Raw genomic sequence first — 15,382 nt, 5'->3', positions numbered from 1 at the left:
GCATGTGACAGCCCCAGGGATTGGAGCTCTTAGCCACCGCTTGCTTACTGCCTCCCCAGCGAGGCAGGGACCTTCCTCCAGGCTTAGCGGAGGATTTAAGGATGGAATGAGATCACAAATGCCGAACGCCTCTGGCTCAGCCAGGGCCAGAGTCAAGTCTCACAGAAAAAGGGAAGTGAAGGGGCCAAGTTTAGGTGCCATCACAGGAGGGATGGTGGGTCTGTTGGGTGAGTAGGGCTCTGCCACAGTCCAGCCCCTGGGCCACTGTGTGCCCTGGTCTGACCAGATGCCTCAGCCCTCAGCAGGTTTGCCTAACCTAGACCTTGTGTTCAGAGCTGACAAAGAAACCACAGGCTCCATGGTTTCCTAGGCCCGCCTCTGAGTCCCTACGAAGGTGTTAACACAACAGAGGCCCAGGGCTTAGCTGACAGAGTCTGGTGTGTAGGTTTAAAGGGCCCAAGCACCATATTTTTTAACAAGAGCCCCCAGGAATTCCGCTGATGAGCATCCGGGCTATTACCCCGTTTGTGAGCAGCAGAGTAAGACGAGATACTACTTATCCTGGTCTAGCCGCCCCTGGAAGGATCCCTTTGAGTCCACACAGGCCAGGAGCGCCCACCTGGCCCCTGACTCCTGCCTTTGTGATCCCCTCCGGTGCCTCCCCAGGGCAGCACCCCATCTCCTCTGTGGGCACCTCAGCCCCTCACCTGGACACCACCCGCCTCTGATGTGCTGGAGGAAAGGAGAAGCAGAGGTTCTAGGTCTTCGGTCAGGACATTACCAAAGAGAGCGGAGGGGAAGAGAAGAGAGCAGTGTGGTTGTGGACCACGAAATAAAGGAAGTTCCTCAAAGGAATTTAAATGCCGTGTACTAGTTCCAACCCTGTCTCCACCTGGGGAGTTTTTGAACATCCCTCCTCTGTCCTGCAGTAATGAGGAGACTGGGGATGTTGCAGAAGGGGGGACAGAGGGATAATGGGAGCCACTGGTGTGTCGGGGCAGAAGGGGCAGGAGGAAGCTCTGGGACTGGGGAGGGCTCATGCCGTTGGAATACGTCTGAAGGATGGGCGGAGGGAGCCAGGAGACTTAAAAGAAGTCTCGGTTTACGTGTTCAAGGGAAAGCAGAAGAGTGGTCCATGGATGCGCCTTTCAAAGCCAAAGGCAGTGGCCAGGAAGCTTGGCTTCGTACACCGGTGCTTTGAGCCCTGGTCACGTGGCTGGCTTTTTGTGGTCACGAAGGCAGTCTGACTTCCTGGGTCTGGTCCTGCTCTTCCTCCCCCACATATTCTGGTTAATGTCCGTGACTCATAGACGGTTTATTATTTAGCAAAGGCAGAATGCACAGGCTTCCACTTGGACTGCCCCAACTCCCTTTGACCACAAAATAGATACAAACTTGAGGCATTTCAGCAGCGGCAGGGGTGGCAGCTCCGGGCCAGGAGAAAGTGCACATGGCAGGGTGTGGAGAACAGAGCCATCAGGATGTTTGGCAAAAGCCTTAGAGCTTGCGGTTGGCTCTGGTCCAGGAAAAGGTGGTGACACACTTGGGGCCCCGCCCAGCAAAGGTGCTAGGCAGGACTGGCCTGCCTGCTGTCTAATGGAAACCACTTCCCTCATGAAACACTGTTAACACCAAAAAGCAGCCTTCTTGGCAAATTTCAGTCTAAAATGTCCTTACGTTTATCCTAGCTACCAAGGCTAATGGTGAATTTTAAAAAAGCCATTTATTTTCAGTTTTTCTTTTAAAAACAGGTAATTAAATAGAAATGTATACAAAGGTTAAACTCCGTATCTACTGAATGTTCTTAGGGACAGCCAACTGACGAACATAGGTCTGCACGCAGAGGCGTCAGCAGACAAAAGTGCGCCACCCCGCACGCGCTCCACGTGGCTGTTCACCGCCTGTGCCCATGCATGTGCGTGTGCGTGTGTGTGTGTGTGTGTGTGTGTGTGTGTGCGCGCATTCTCAGTCCTAAGCTGAGGAGTATGTATTTCCTGGGAGTTTCCTTTGGTTGTTAGAAAGCACTGCCTCCTGTCTCCTGTGGTACTGCCATAAGCTGAAACTTTAATTCTTTGGAAAGTACAGTGGATTCCACAGGAAGCTAACTGTCATGTTTGTGCCTTTTCCAAGGAGACTGTTGGAGAGCCGTTCTATTTGTTGGTGACGACTTTAAACCAGAAAATAAACAAGGGTCCTGTAGACGTGATCACGTGCAAGGCCCTGTACACCCTGAACGAAGACTGGCTGCTGTGGCAGGTGCCGGAGTTCAGCACGGTGGTACGTGTGTGCGGCGCTCCCCCCGGGCTCCACGGGGAGACGTCTGGCTGGGAATCGGAGGGGGTGGCCACGGGGGCGACATTTAAAATGAACAGATATCATTCCTATTTCTGGGAGGTTTCACACGTGGAGTGGGTGAAAAACAGTAGTTGATAAAATATTAACATGTATTCACATAATAGATTTTAATTACTTGGGTTGGGGGAGAAAGCCTTGTAACGATGCCTGGGGTACTCATCAATTTCCAAAGATTTTAATATCAGGATTGCTTACAGCTTTCAGCATCGTCAAAGGAAATGCAAAGTGCTCCCCATTCAGCACTTACAATTGCCATGGAATTTCTCAAACAGCTCTGCTCTGCAAAACAATGTGTGAGGATATATTTCAGCCAAATTGAGGCCATCTTCTTTTAGAATGTTAACACAAATTCCACTGCGCTCCCCATACAACATGAGGGCCTTACTTTATTTTCCTGGATTGTTTACAAATGTTTGGTGTCATGCACTTAATGTTCTGTGATACCATGGTTATTTTTGAAGGAAAGCTGTAAATCACTCCAGGGAGATGAGTGCCTGGCTGCTGGAGGGTTTTGCCCATCTGCAAACTTCCTTTTCACCCGTCCCCACCCCACTCACCCACCCCCTTCTCTTCCTAAAGGGAGAGGGACTAGTTTCCTGCACATACAGAAATTTTAGAGACTCAAGTGTGGCAAGTATCTCCAAAGTTACTTAGGGATATTTTGTACTTTTCTGTTAATAGAGGCATGAGAAAGAGATTGCTGTGTTTGGGTTTGGTCTTTAGCCGTATGGAGACACTGGGTTGCTTCACAATCTCATTCATTAGTGGAGAAGCAGGGAAAAGTTACAGAGAGGTTTTGGGATCAGTCAGTGAGGGGCTGAGTCTCCTGTGGCTTTGCTGTGTGTGGTGAGCGCAGCAGTGTCATCCTGGAAGAATTCATCCCCTAATTCAGGGGTCCTCAAACTTTTTAAAGTGGGGGCCAGATCACGGTCCCTCAGAGAGCTGGAGGGCCAGACTATGTGAACTACTAATTCCTACTGTAACACCTCGGCTGTGCTCACTGCCCAAAAAACCTGGCGGGCCGGATCAGACTCCTCTGCGGGCCGCATGTGGCCCGCGGGCTGTAGTTTGAAGACCCCTGCAATTGGACAAGGCACCACGTTGCTGCAGACCGAGTTATGGTCATGTTCTCTGGTGGGAGAAGAGCCCACAGATCAGCTGTTCCAAGTTCTCAGTCACTGGAAGGTATAGCTCACCCTCCACTGATGATGGCACCATGCGCACCCAACCGCCATCCACAAGGCAGGAAGCTGAGCAGAGTCCAGGGTTCTGGTCTTTATCTATACACCCTCTGCATAGGAGAGGCAGTGAGGTGCAGTGTTTTTCAAACTTTAGACCTATCTAGATCAAGCTCATCAAACTCAAAGGCTAAAGTGGGCCAAATAAACAAGGTGTAAGTTTATGTGGGCCACAAATAAACAAAAGCTTCAATTTTCATAGAAATGTAGGTTTATTTCGATAGAGATATGCTGAATACAAAGGGCTGAAATAAATGAGTGATCGTTAACATAAAATAATAGAACATTTTAATAAAAATTAATATTTTTCTTGAACATTAACTTACCAGACACTGAAAAACTGCACCAGTTAATAAGCATAATGCAAGTAAACCTATTTTTCTTGTTCTCCAAAAGCGAAATATTCTCTGTTGCATGCACCAAACAAGTCAGAACAAGACTAATGAGGTGGCAATCAGCTACTAAAATTTTCACTGCTAGTATTAGTGGAGAGAAATGGTGTGCCTGTGTATAAGGTATGTAAAGGAAAAGAATGCTATATGATTATAGTAATCAGTCATTAGTGAACGTTGTAATTCGTTATTAATAACTAGAGGTCCAGTGCACAAAATTCGTGCACAGATTGGGGGGGGGGGGAGTCCCCTCACCCCAGCTGTACCCTCTCCAATCCGGGACTCCTTGGGGGATGTCCAACTGCCAGTTTAGACCTGATCCCAGGGATCAGGCCTAAAACGGCAGTCAAATATTCCTCTCACAATCCAGGACCACTAACTCCTAACTGCTCACCTTCCTGCCTGCCTGATCACCCCTAACTATCCCCCTGCCAGCCTGTCACCCCTAACCACCTCTGCCTGCTGGCCTGATCACCCCTAACTGCCCCCCCTGCTGGCCTAGTCACCCCAATTGCCCCTTGCCGGCCTGGTCGCCTCCACTACCCCTCTGCTGTCATGGTTGCCCCTAACTGTTCCCCTTTGTCAGCCTGGTTGCCCCCAATTGCCCCCCCTAGCCAGTCTGGTCACCCCTCATAGGCCCCCTCTACTAGCCTGGTTGCCCCTCACTGCCCCCCTCTGCCAGCCTGGTTGCCCCTCACTAACCCCGCCCATCCCCCCCCACCTCTGTCCTGGTCACCCCATGCAGCCTGCTATTCGGTTGTTACTGTGAGGGCATCCTGACCAAATTTCATATTACCCTTTTATTAGTATAGATTATGTATAACAGGATATTATAAAAATTAAGTTACAAAAATTTTATTAAAACATTTCTTACATACTGTTTTATTGGCTGGGCTGCAAAAATATTTGGTGTGGGCCACATGTGGCCCTGCAGGCTGTGAGTTTGACATGCTTGATCTAGAGCGCTTAGGAAGCACCAGTTGCAACCAGAGTTTCTAAGTCAGTAGATCAGTGTATGGCCTAAGGCACATGTGTCAAACACAAGGCCCGCGGGCCAAATCCAGCCCGCCAGGCCTTGCAATGTGGCCCGCACCGCGCTGTCATCACTGCACTCCGCTGTCAGTTTATGACATTGTCAGTTTATGACTGTTCAGTAAACCATTCGGCCCGCGATTTAGGCTGGATTTTAGATTTTGGCCCCTTCTCTGATTGAGTTCGACACCCCTAGAAGGGTTTGCATTTCTAAACAGCTCCCTGTAGGACCGCATGTGGAGAACTATTGGAATAGTAGTTCAGAGCCCTGACTTTCAGAGCCAGGCACATTTGGATACTGCCTCAGCTGCTAGTAGCTGTGTGACATTGGGCAAGTTTCATAACCTCTCTGTGCCTCCGTCTCCTCATCTGTAAAATGGAGGTCATGATCATGGTGCCTGCCTGTCTCATGGGTTGTTGTGAGGATTACAAGAGCCTGTATTCTGTAAAACCCTTAGAACATTGCCCAGCATGTGAGTGCTATTTAAAGCTTTATTAAGTTTGATTCATATCTCTTTGGGTGCTTGTCAGAAAAGCAGATCTAGGTAGACCAATGCCTACATCTTTCCTTGTGACTGATTATATCAGAGTCTGGGGATGGAGATGCCAGTGGGGACTGGCATCTTGGAGATCAAAAGATGAGCTTTGATCTGGGCCTGTTGTCTCTGCTTCCACCGATCCTGAGTTTGTCTTCACACCCAGGGCCTTGGTCCTAAACCTAAAGGTGTTTGTGCTTTTACTTTGAAACGTTTAGAAGCTCCACAGTTTCCCAGAGACACATGCTTACAAGAGAATATAGGTCAGGGAATCCAGCAGTAATTTACTTTCATGAAAACATGAACTCCAACAGGAGGGCGAGGAAAGAAAATGGGTTTGGGAGTAGATGGGGGCTCAGATGCCTGAAGCATCTTTTGAGATTTGAGTCCCTCTTAATGCTTTCCATCTGAAAACTTTTTCTTTTCATTTTGAAACATTATTTACTTCACAGTCGATTAAAGCCATGTGTTTCTGATTTGTTAACATTCAACTCATCATCGAAGTGTATCCTGATGTTGAAGAAACACATGTCGATTCTTGGGTTCTTTTCCCCTTTATTGCCCCTGGGAAAAGACTAATGGAAAATTATTGTTTTAAGATAGCCACGCAAATCTTCCTTTTCAAATAGGGATTTGTCATCAGATGTCCAGAATTGAAGCTGGAAAGGGGTAGGCCACTTCTTTCTAGGAGCCTTGCCTTTGACCGTGAACACGAGTGCCTTTTATTGGCTCTGCCCAGCCTCTCTTTCATGGGGGAGGATTGTATAAGAAGCTCCTGAGAAATCACATGATCTGGCCTGTGCTTGTGACAAAATGTTAGCAGAAGGTCAGTGTAAAAAATTTAAAGTTTTTCATTTCCTTTCAGTCAAGTTCCCTAGCTTGAACCATCATATCTCACTGCTCCCTCCTCCCTTCGCTCTCACTGTAACCCACCTCCCTGGCAGGTACACCCAGTGGTTTGAAGTCTTGATTTTCTCAGTTTGCCTAAGGTGGTTTAAGAAATTGAAAGTCAGGGTGTGCTGAGCACACTGGGGTGAGTGTGTGTGTAAATTCCCTCCAGGAAGAAAAGTCAGAGGGAGGCGGAGCAGCCCCTGACCACGTGCAGCGCCGGCTGGTGCTGTGGCTCAGACACGGGGAAAAGACTTGGCTAAATGCTCAGAAACACAGCGCCTCACATAACAGCCTAAACATGAGGTTTCACACCTCTAAGATTAGGATGTGTTCCACCAGAGGTGTGGGGTGTTTTCTAGAACACAGAGCCACCCTGCCAATTTCTTCTACAAGAAATCCTGTACTAACAAATGGGCTCCAGGAAGTAATTCTTTGCTCCCTGCATCGTGGGAGGAAAACGCCTCTGTCTTTTCTCAAATCTAAGAGAAGGCTCATGGGAGCACTAACTCTGGTGCCACCCTTCTCTGCCAGGGCTGGCGGTCAGTGCGGCAGCCCGGCCCCTGCAGGCTGGCATCCCCGGAGGTTAGCAGCTGGAGTCTTCCCCTGCTCCCCAGGGACTCGGATTCGACAGCTGGAAGAGGAACAAACCCTGCTGCTCCGTGGCTTTCCCTCCTTCGCGAAGTGTTAGGCGCGTCAGCTGTTTCTGGAGGAGCGTGGGCCCTGAGCTCTGTCACACGATGCTCGCCGAGCAGATGGCCTGGAACTTGGGGGCAGCGAGCAGACTTGAGGGGTTCGGTTCCAGGAAAGTGTGCCACAGGGGAGAAATGAGGAAGAGATGAGGATAGCCAATAACTCGTGGCAAGTGTGCTGAATTAGCAAGCGGAGGTTGACTTGTAATCAAAGTTAGGCGAGAAATTGCCTTTTGAACTGAGGCCCAGGCAGTGAGCCTGCCAGGGGCCGCAGAGGAGCAGTAGCGTCTTTCCAGCCTGGCAGGGGTGCCTTCACGTCCCTGCGAGTGGGTCTATAGGATTATTAGAAGTTCTTGAAAAAGCACAGACACATGCCTGCATAAATCTTAATGCCTCTGCTATGATTTATTAAAGGTTAATAGCACCCACAGCAGTCTGCCTTTCACCCCTCATAGTTTCCATGTTGGGGATAATCAAGTTTAATAAAATACTTCACATAGAGCGGGCTCTAGCTCTCTCTAGCGAGAACCCCTCATCTCCATCCTTCCTTTACCACAGCGGTGGTCCCCACCCTCCCCAGCTCCGGGTGTTCCATTTAGTTTGTCCTTCCAGAAGATTCATTCTCCCTGTAATTAAACAATCCACTGTCCCGATTAAGCCATTCCCTCTTACTTCAGTGGCATCCCATTGTTCATTAAGTCCTGATGTTTGCACTCCAGCAGCCTTGTTTTTAATACTCCCAGCATTTGTGGGGAAACAGTGAAGTTAATTAACAGTTCTTAAGCTTTTTTTTTCCCCTTTTTCTCTCCACCGTAGTGCACATCGTTTTCATTATGACTTGCGATAATACTGAAACCATTACCAACCTCATAGTTACCGTTCTGAGCTTCCTGATCAAGGAAGTGAAACCATTTTTTTTTTAAATCATTTTAGATAAGTCATTCCCTGGTTGATGGCAAGCAGTGGAAAATGAAAAGTTAACGTTAAATGACTGCCTTAAATGACTTCCCTCTTCATACTCTTCTCATGCCCGTAATCATGAAACTAGAAAATGTTCAGTTACCTAAATACAAAGAATTTAATTTTATTCTTTATGGCTCAAGTTGGACTCTACCATTTCATTGTTAAGGGTCCTTATTTATACTTGTGCCCCTCACAGAATGGTAACTTTCATAGCAAATCATGGTGGAGACAAGAGGCATATTTTCGATTTGTCTTTTCCTGTGTTGTCATCATCAGCATTCCATTTGAAGTTACTATTACCTAGAGCAAACAATAGCCTATGTGCCAAACATGGACCTGCTGCCTACGGTTACAAATAAAGTTTTATTGGAACACAGCCCTGGTCCATTCATTTACTATTGTCTATGGGTATTCCTGTACAAATGCAGGCTTGAATAGATGTAACAGAGACCATACAGGCTGCAAAATCTTAAATATTTACTATCTGGCCTTTTACAGAAAGCTTTCCAGCCCTAATCTAGAGCTTGATGTAATAGAGAAAAAGAACTAGAATCTGCCCTCCCTCCCACCCAAGCGCCTCGGCCTCTCTCCTCTTCTGGGGACACAGCACAGAACTGCCCTGCCTCTCTCCATTAGTCTGAAACTCAAACTTTGTCAAAAACTGAAGAACTCATATTTAACTTAAAATACTGAAGTCAATCATTCGAGGCTAAACCAGACAGATTCTCCTTGATTCCAGCATGAACCAGTGTGAGCAAATGCTAGCAAGTATAGAAAACTTTGTGGGAGAAACGGAAATTCGGTGAAGTCTCACCACTGACTTAAATTTTTTTTTCTTCAAAATGGAAAAGGCCTTTCTCCCTCGTTCTGTCAGGCCAAGTGACTTGATCCAGGAAGCCTGGGGTTTTCCATCTTCGGTGGGACAGGAGAGGGAGCGAGGGATGGGAGGGAGGAGAGGTCCGCAGGCAAGAGCAGCATGGCAGGGTGCCTGGAGGGTTGTCCCAGGGCTGCCGCTCCAGCTGGAGAAAAACCTCAGGTCAGAAGCTTCTCTGGGACTCACCCTTTTAACTCTGAGCTCATGCTGCTTCTGCTGCACTTCTGAAAGTGGTTCACTGCCTCTCTCTCTGTCTGTCTGGTATAAAAACCAGACATTCCTTGTGACCTTTAGTTGGCTCTGAAATGACACTAGAAATATATTTTATAGGTTTTGTTTAATGAAAGTAATTATTGGCTTAAGACCTTTTATGATAAAGTTGCTGGTTTGTAACAAATTGTTTTAAAATTACTTCCTAGGCATTGTAAGGTATTTCGGGAAGGATGAAGCAACATCCCTGCCCTTCTTAGCCAGGAATATGGTTGAGGAGTAGATGAAGTAGGTGGATCACCCCTCCCCCCCCCAAAGTGTGGGGAAAATGTGTGAAAATGCCTCTTCCCCTGCTTTCAATTCTTCCTCCGGTCTCCTGCAGCCTTCTCTTTCTACCTTGGTATCGGAAACCCCCTTGTATGAAGGGCTGCTGGGTAAAGCTGCTGGTGAGCCCGAAGGGGGTTGTAGGACCAGGTGCTGTGTGGTTAGTGCAGAAGAGGTGCATTTTGGAGTCTGACCTTCTTGGGTGTGAATCTGGGCTCAGCCACTGACTCACTGGCGGTGTGACCTTGGGCAAGTCACTCCACTTCTCTGAGCCTATTTCCTCATCCGTAAACCGGTGGTCATAAAACCTAACCTTGTACATTTGCTATATCAGAAAACAATGTGTGTAAGACGTCTAGTCGTGCTGCCCAGCATAGTGTAAGTGCTTATCCTATATAATAAAAGCATAATAAATGCAAATTGACTGAACGGTAGAACAACTAGTTGTGGGGGCGGGGGGAGGTGAGGGGAGACAGGGACAGTGAGCAGGCGGCATCAGGCCAGCCAAGGCACATGCCAGCAAGCAGAGGGAGGGAATAGTAATGGGATAAGGGAGAAGGGCAAACAGCAACAGTGGAGAGGTGATGGGGGGGCCAGTACTGTCCTCTGATCGGCCCATCCAGTGGCCTCCCACAGAGGGAGGCCAGGGGGCAGCAGCGGAGTGACGGGGGCGGTGCCATCCCCTGATGTGCCTTCCTGGTTGCCTCCCACAGAGGGAGGCCAGGCAGCAGCTTAGGCAGAGCGGGCCTGAGCCGTCAGTACGACATCCCATGCGGACACCCGGACTGTGACAGGACACAGGCTGGGCTGAGGGGACTGTCCCCCACTGCAGTGCACAAATTTTCATGCACCAGGCCTCTAGTATTTCTTATCTGAGCTTTTATCTGAAGTATGCTAAGCAGAAAGTATCCCCTTACAATTCTTTCTGGTTAGTTATTTATTGATGACCAGAGGCCTGGTGCACAAGATTTGTGCACTGAGGGGGTTCCTCAGCCTGGCTTGCACCCTCTCGTAGCCCGGGGGAGTGGGCCTAAGCTGGCAGTCGGACATCTTTAGTGCTGCCATGGAGGCAGGAAATGGTGCTCACCAGTCATGTGTATAGCTTCTGGCTGAGAGGTGCTCCCCTCTGTGGGAGCACACTAACCATCAGGGGGTAGCTCCTATGTTTAGTGTCTGCCCCCTGGTGGTAAATGCACCTCATAGCGACCGGTCGTCTGCCATTTGGTCAATTTGCATATTAACGTTTTATTATATAGCATGGGAGATGCAGAAAGTTGGTTAGCTGAATCCATTGTAATTAAAAGCATATGTTACTATTCAAAATGTTACCTGTAACTCCTATATCTGGGCATTTACAACCCAGGACAGACACCCCCCACTGAGCAGATGTGAACAGGAGACCACAATATAAACTTGAGCAACTACCACCTAAAGGGGCTGGTTTATGACATGGTACAAAGGGCCTTACAGTCTGGCCTTTCTCTGGATTCTGGGCCAAGCGTCTTCCAAATAGCCTTGCCTTTGTAATAACCTTCTTTGCAAGAGGCATGTTCCTGAATCCATTGGCATGTGATTCTGCTGCAAGAAATGGAGACCCAAGAAACCTGTGGCTTAAGCAATAGAAAGTTCATTTCTCTCCCACTTGAAGCTCTGGGGCGGGCATCCCAACACTGGTAGGTGCCTCTACTCTGGGACATCCTCACAGACCCGGGCTTCTTCTCTCTCATGTCCTCAGGTCACCTCATGGTCTAAGGGGTTCGCTCACCCCTCAGCTTCCTTCCACATTCCAGCCAGCAGGACGTAATCTGGACTATAGAAAGGGGGACAGGTGGTCACAGCTGTCTTTGAAGACAGTTTCCCAGAGACTGCCACAGAGCACACCCCCTTACTCTCATTGGCCAAACTTCACCACATCATTGGGGAAGCTCGTCTTTATTCTGGGCAAACATGAGCTCCATCAAAACGCCTGTGAGTGCTTCAGGTTGAGCAGGGTCATGCCAAGCCAAGGTGAGGAGGCAGAGCCGCCCCTACAAAGAGGTCCGTGTCCACCCTGTCTGCTCTAATGGCAGGCAGATCGGGACTGTGCTTAGACGTTAATTGCCTTATGGACCTTCTGGCTTCCAAGTTAAGAGTATGGGCATATCCTGGTTATGACATCACCAGCTGTGCAATCTTGGACACATTTCTAAACTTCTCTGTGCCCCAGTATCTTCAACCATTAGGGTGAAAATAGTGCCCACTTCATTGAGCTGTTGTGAGGATTAAATGAATTAGCAAAGCATTTAAGACAATTCCCAGTACATAGTAAGTGCTCAATAGTGCCAGCTATTATTTTTAGAAACCTAAAACCTTATTAGAAGGAAGTGTTCTCTTCTTCACCTTTTATTTCTATACTAGTAAATAGTACAAGGCTTCTCTCTCAGATAGCAGGTGGTGGTTTTAGAAATACAAACGGGGTTCTTCAAGTCCTCCATCCTCTCTTCTACCCAAAGAAATTGAGATTCTTTAACTAGATTTCCTGACTTAGTAGCTGCATAAAGAATTGAAGATTGCTGCTCACCAGTTTAATTAGAATTGAAGTCAAGCATATCAGTGGTTCAGAGACTTCCTGATGTTCTGCTGTACATGCAGCTTCTTTCCAGAAGCAATTCAAATGTCTCTTCCTCCATGCAGCCTTCCCTGATTTCTCTCCCTTTGAAATCTCTCCTTTAAGCTAGAGTTAATATTTCTCTGAATCTCTAAAATTTCAACTATACCTACTGTTTCCTACCTGATATTGGAATTTGTTGTGTGTATCCCATCGTAGTTCTAGCAGTTTTCAAATACTACTCAGGCAGGCTCAGTGCCAAGTTCTTCTTTGCATCATTTGCAGTGCCCTGCATATAGTAGATGCAAAGTAGATGATTGTCAGTAAATGGGTTTATCTTCCACAGCATCAACAAGGCCAGCTCTGCCAGTTTGGGTGTCTTAGCTGTGAGTTAGAGAAAATTTGACTAACGGTGCCTGAACTAGTAAGAGCATGGAATTTTATGCTAATGCAGAAAATCTGGAGGTCAGTAGCCCCAAGCGGGTCTATCCACTCAGCAGTGTCAGGCTCTGAGTCACCGTTTTTACGCTCCTGTAGGCCTTGCTTCCTAATCACAAAATAGCGACCACAGCTCTAGGTACTGGTCTCTCCTTTTATTATGTCTCATTGGCCAGAATAGGTCACATGACTGATCTTCCGGTGAAAGAGAAGGCAGTTGCCACCAGTTTAACCTAGTCTGGGCCCAGTGCTGCCTTCACCTGGCTTTCCTGAACAGAGGAGCGATGGCTGCTGGTTGGACAACCAACCACGTCTTTGCCCAGGCTTTGCTGACACTTGCATGCCAAGGAAATAGGGAGAGCTGGAGAAGTTTCTCTTACCCCAAGGCTAGATTTCTGGTAAGGAGACAGGTCTACATTTTAGAACACTGTAGCCTTCTGTGGGTATTAAAAATGAATCACCACCCCATAGATTTGGACCATGCTCAGTTTACAAAAGATTTTCATACTTTGATAGACAGGATCATCAAGTGTTTAAGATCACAGAGATAGAGGCCTGCTTCACCATGTTCTTGGTGGATGACCTTGTGCAATTTACTTAACCTCTCTGTGCCTCAGTTTCTCATCTGAAAAAAGGGAATCGTGACAGGCTGAGTGCCATAGGAGGGTTTCTAAGATTAATTTACATATATGAATACACCTCATTTACAATGGGGCTTGGCACACCGGAAGCACTCCTTAATTTGCTATTATTAATTGTTATTATTTATTCATTGCTTTCAGAGGAAGGGAGAGAGAAAGAGATAGAAGCATCAGTGATGAGAATCATTGATCGGCTGCCTCCTGCACGTCTCCCACTGGAGATTGAGCCTGCAACCCTGGCATGTGCCCTGACCAGGAATCAAACCAGGACCTCCTGGTTCATAGGTCAATGCTCAACCACTGAACAACATCGATCTGGCTGCTTGTTCTCACTTAGGAATCCCGTCACTCCTTGGAGAAAGGAACAAGGAGAATTGTAAGGCTGGAAGGAATGGGCTGGGGGCAGGCTGCCTCTGTGGGGGCCTCAGCCCCTGACTTTGCCCAGATTCTTGGTGACTGACTGAGGGTGCTCGAGCTGCACCTGGTGGCCAAATGTTGCTTCACAGGTGATGCTTTACTTCTCAAATAAAATGTGAACTAGACAATCCTCTGAGAACAAGCACTGCCTTAAGGTCCCTCCCACATCCACTCCCTAGCAGGGGGGAGGGTACAGGAAAGACTCTGGTTCTGGGTCTGGAAGGGGAGCCGGAGAGTTGGCTCTCAGGGCCGGGTGGGGTGCAGTGGCGGGGCCCACTCTGAGCCTGACTACACACACGCTTCAGGAAACTGCTGTTGAACAATAAGTGTTAACAGCGTGAGAAATGAGCACAAATCCATTTGTGTCTGCATTTACTCTCAGAATTCCCTGTGGACTCTATACACTATCATCTTCCCTATTTCCCCATCCAGCTGTGGAGACAGTGCAGGTTCACGTTATTTTACATCCAGTTAAGATTTCTTTTCCTTTTGGTTATGTTTTTAAGAACATTTATTGCCTACAAAGCGGTGTTTTTGTTAAAGACAGTAGTGCCCTTTAGGTAGTCACGCAGCGTTATTTCACAAATACCCATAAAACTGTTCAAGGGCTGGGCTTGCTGGAGCTCTGATCACAGGTGTTCCATTCTCCTTTATCTCTGGAGGCCTGTGAAATAGCTTCACCACCCCCACCTTCCCTGTGCGGAGCCCACAGGAGGCGGACACTGGGAGACATGGACAAGTCGGCACAGACCTTAGAGGGCAAGCCTCGCATTTACCCTGCCGCCCCCTCCGAACCCCCGTTTGTGCTGGGATCTAGCGTAGGACCTCACTCACAGCCTCAGCCAGCACGGGGTCCCTGGGGGCTACAGGTGGGAGCAGCAGAGTGAGGGAGGAGGAGGGGAGGCCTGGGGACCTGTCACTCAGTGGTCCATGGCACCAACTCCTGGCTCTGCCACTTATGAGCTGTGTCCCTGGCACAAGGCACTTGGCCCCTCCGTGCCTCCGTTTCCTCACTCTACAGTGAGGATGGGGGTGAGGATTATACAACATCTCCCCCAGGATTTTACGATTTTAAAAAAGAACATCTTGAGATGCACTTTGCAGGTTGTCTGGCCCAGAGGCCTCAGTAATGTTGCTAAACAAGGAGGCAAGGCCGCAGACTCCGGTCTGAGGCTTCGCCATGTCAGTTCCTTCCAGAAAGCCCGCCCGATTGCCAGCTGTCCTTCCGCCGGGCGCTGCCTGCCTGCTCTCCGGCCCAGCACTTTGGGCTTTGTGAGCAGAGAGGTGTTCTCCATACGCTCCCAGGGGTGACGGGCTCAAACATGGATGTGTTCTGAGAACAGGCAAGAGAGCAACCCTGGTCCAGGAGGAACTCACACAGGCCAGCTGAGCTCACCGCCAAACCTCAGAGCGCAGAGCCGCTGACTCGGAGTCCTGACTCACGTGGTTAGGACTGGGCCGAAGTGTACCATTGCGTAATAGGGAACAGGATTGTAGGGGCGAGACTTATAGGCAGTGATGAGAAGACACACTCCTGAGAACCGCCTCAGAGTTCAGAAGCCCCTTGTCCATGTCATTGGTCCACAAGCCGTATCATCCCAAGCACCCCTGAGCCAGGCATTGCTCATGGTGCTCATGGTTCATTCAGTCCATCATCACAGGAACCCTGGGAGGCGCGGACCATTGTTGTCCTCACGTTGCTGGTGACGAAACAGCTGCAGAGAGGCCACCAGCTGGTTAGGGCAGGGCTGGCCCCAGAGCAAGGTGTTTGCTTGCTGGCAGCATCCTTCTTCCT

At 48.6% G+C, this 15,382-nt stretch overlaps 1 protein-coding gene across 6 annotated transcripts in view; it reads left to right on the top strand.

Moving 5' to 3' along the window:
* The window catches only part of PLXNC1 (plexin C1), a 160,296-nt gene that overhangs the window by 118,240 nt on the left and 26,674 nt on the right, over window positions 1-15,382 (top strand). For all 6 annotated transcript variants that reach the window (XR_014794738.1, XM_084880319.1, XM_084880320.1 and 3 more), the window contains one exon: window positions 2,131-2,277. Coding sequence is in view for 5 of the 6 variants with exons in the window: in XM_084880319.1 (XP_084736445.1) it covers window positions 2,131-2,277 (147 nt within the window). In the remaining variant the exon portion in view is untranslated. The remainder of the gene's footprint in view (window positions 1-2,130; window positions 2,278-15,382) is intronic.

This window comes from Pipistrellus hanaki (assembly GCF_964339955.1).
Source record: "Pipistrellus hanaki genome assembly, chromosome: 3".
Classification (NCBI taxonomy): Eukaryota; Metazoa; Chordata; class Mammalia; order Chiroptera; family Vespertilionidae; genus Pipistrellus; species Pipistrellus hanaki.
Note: the sequence above shows the minus strand (reverse complement) of the source record. Positions and strands in the feature narration are given on the sequence as shown.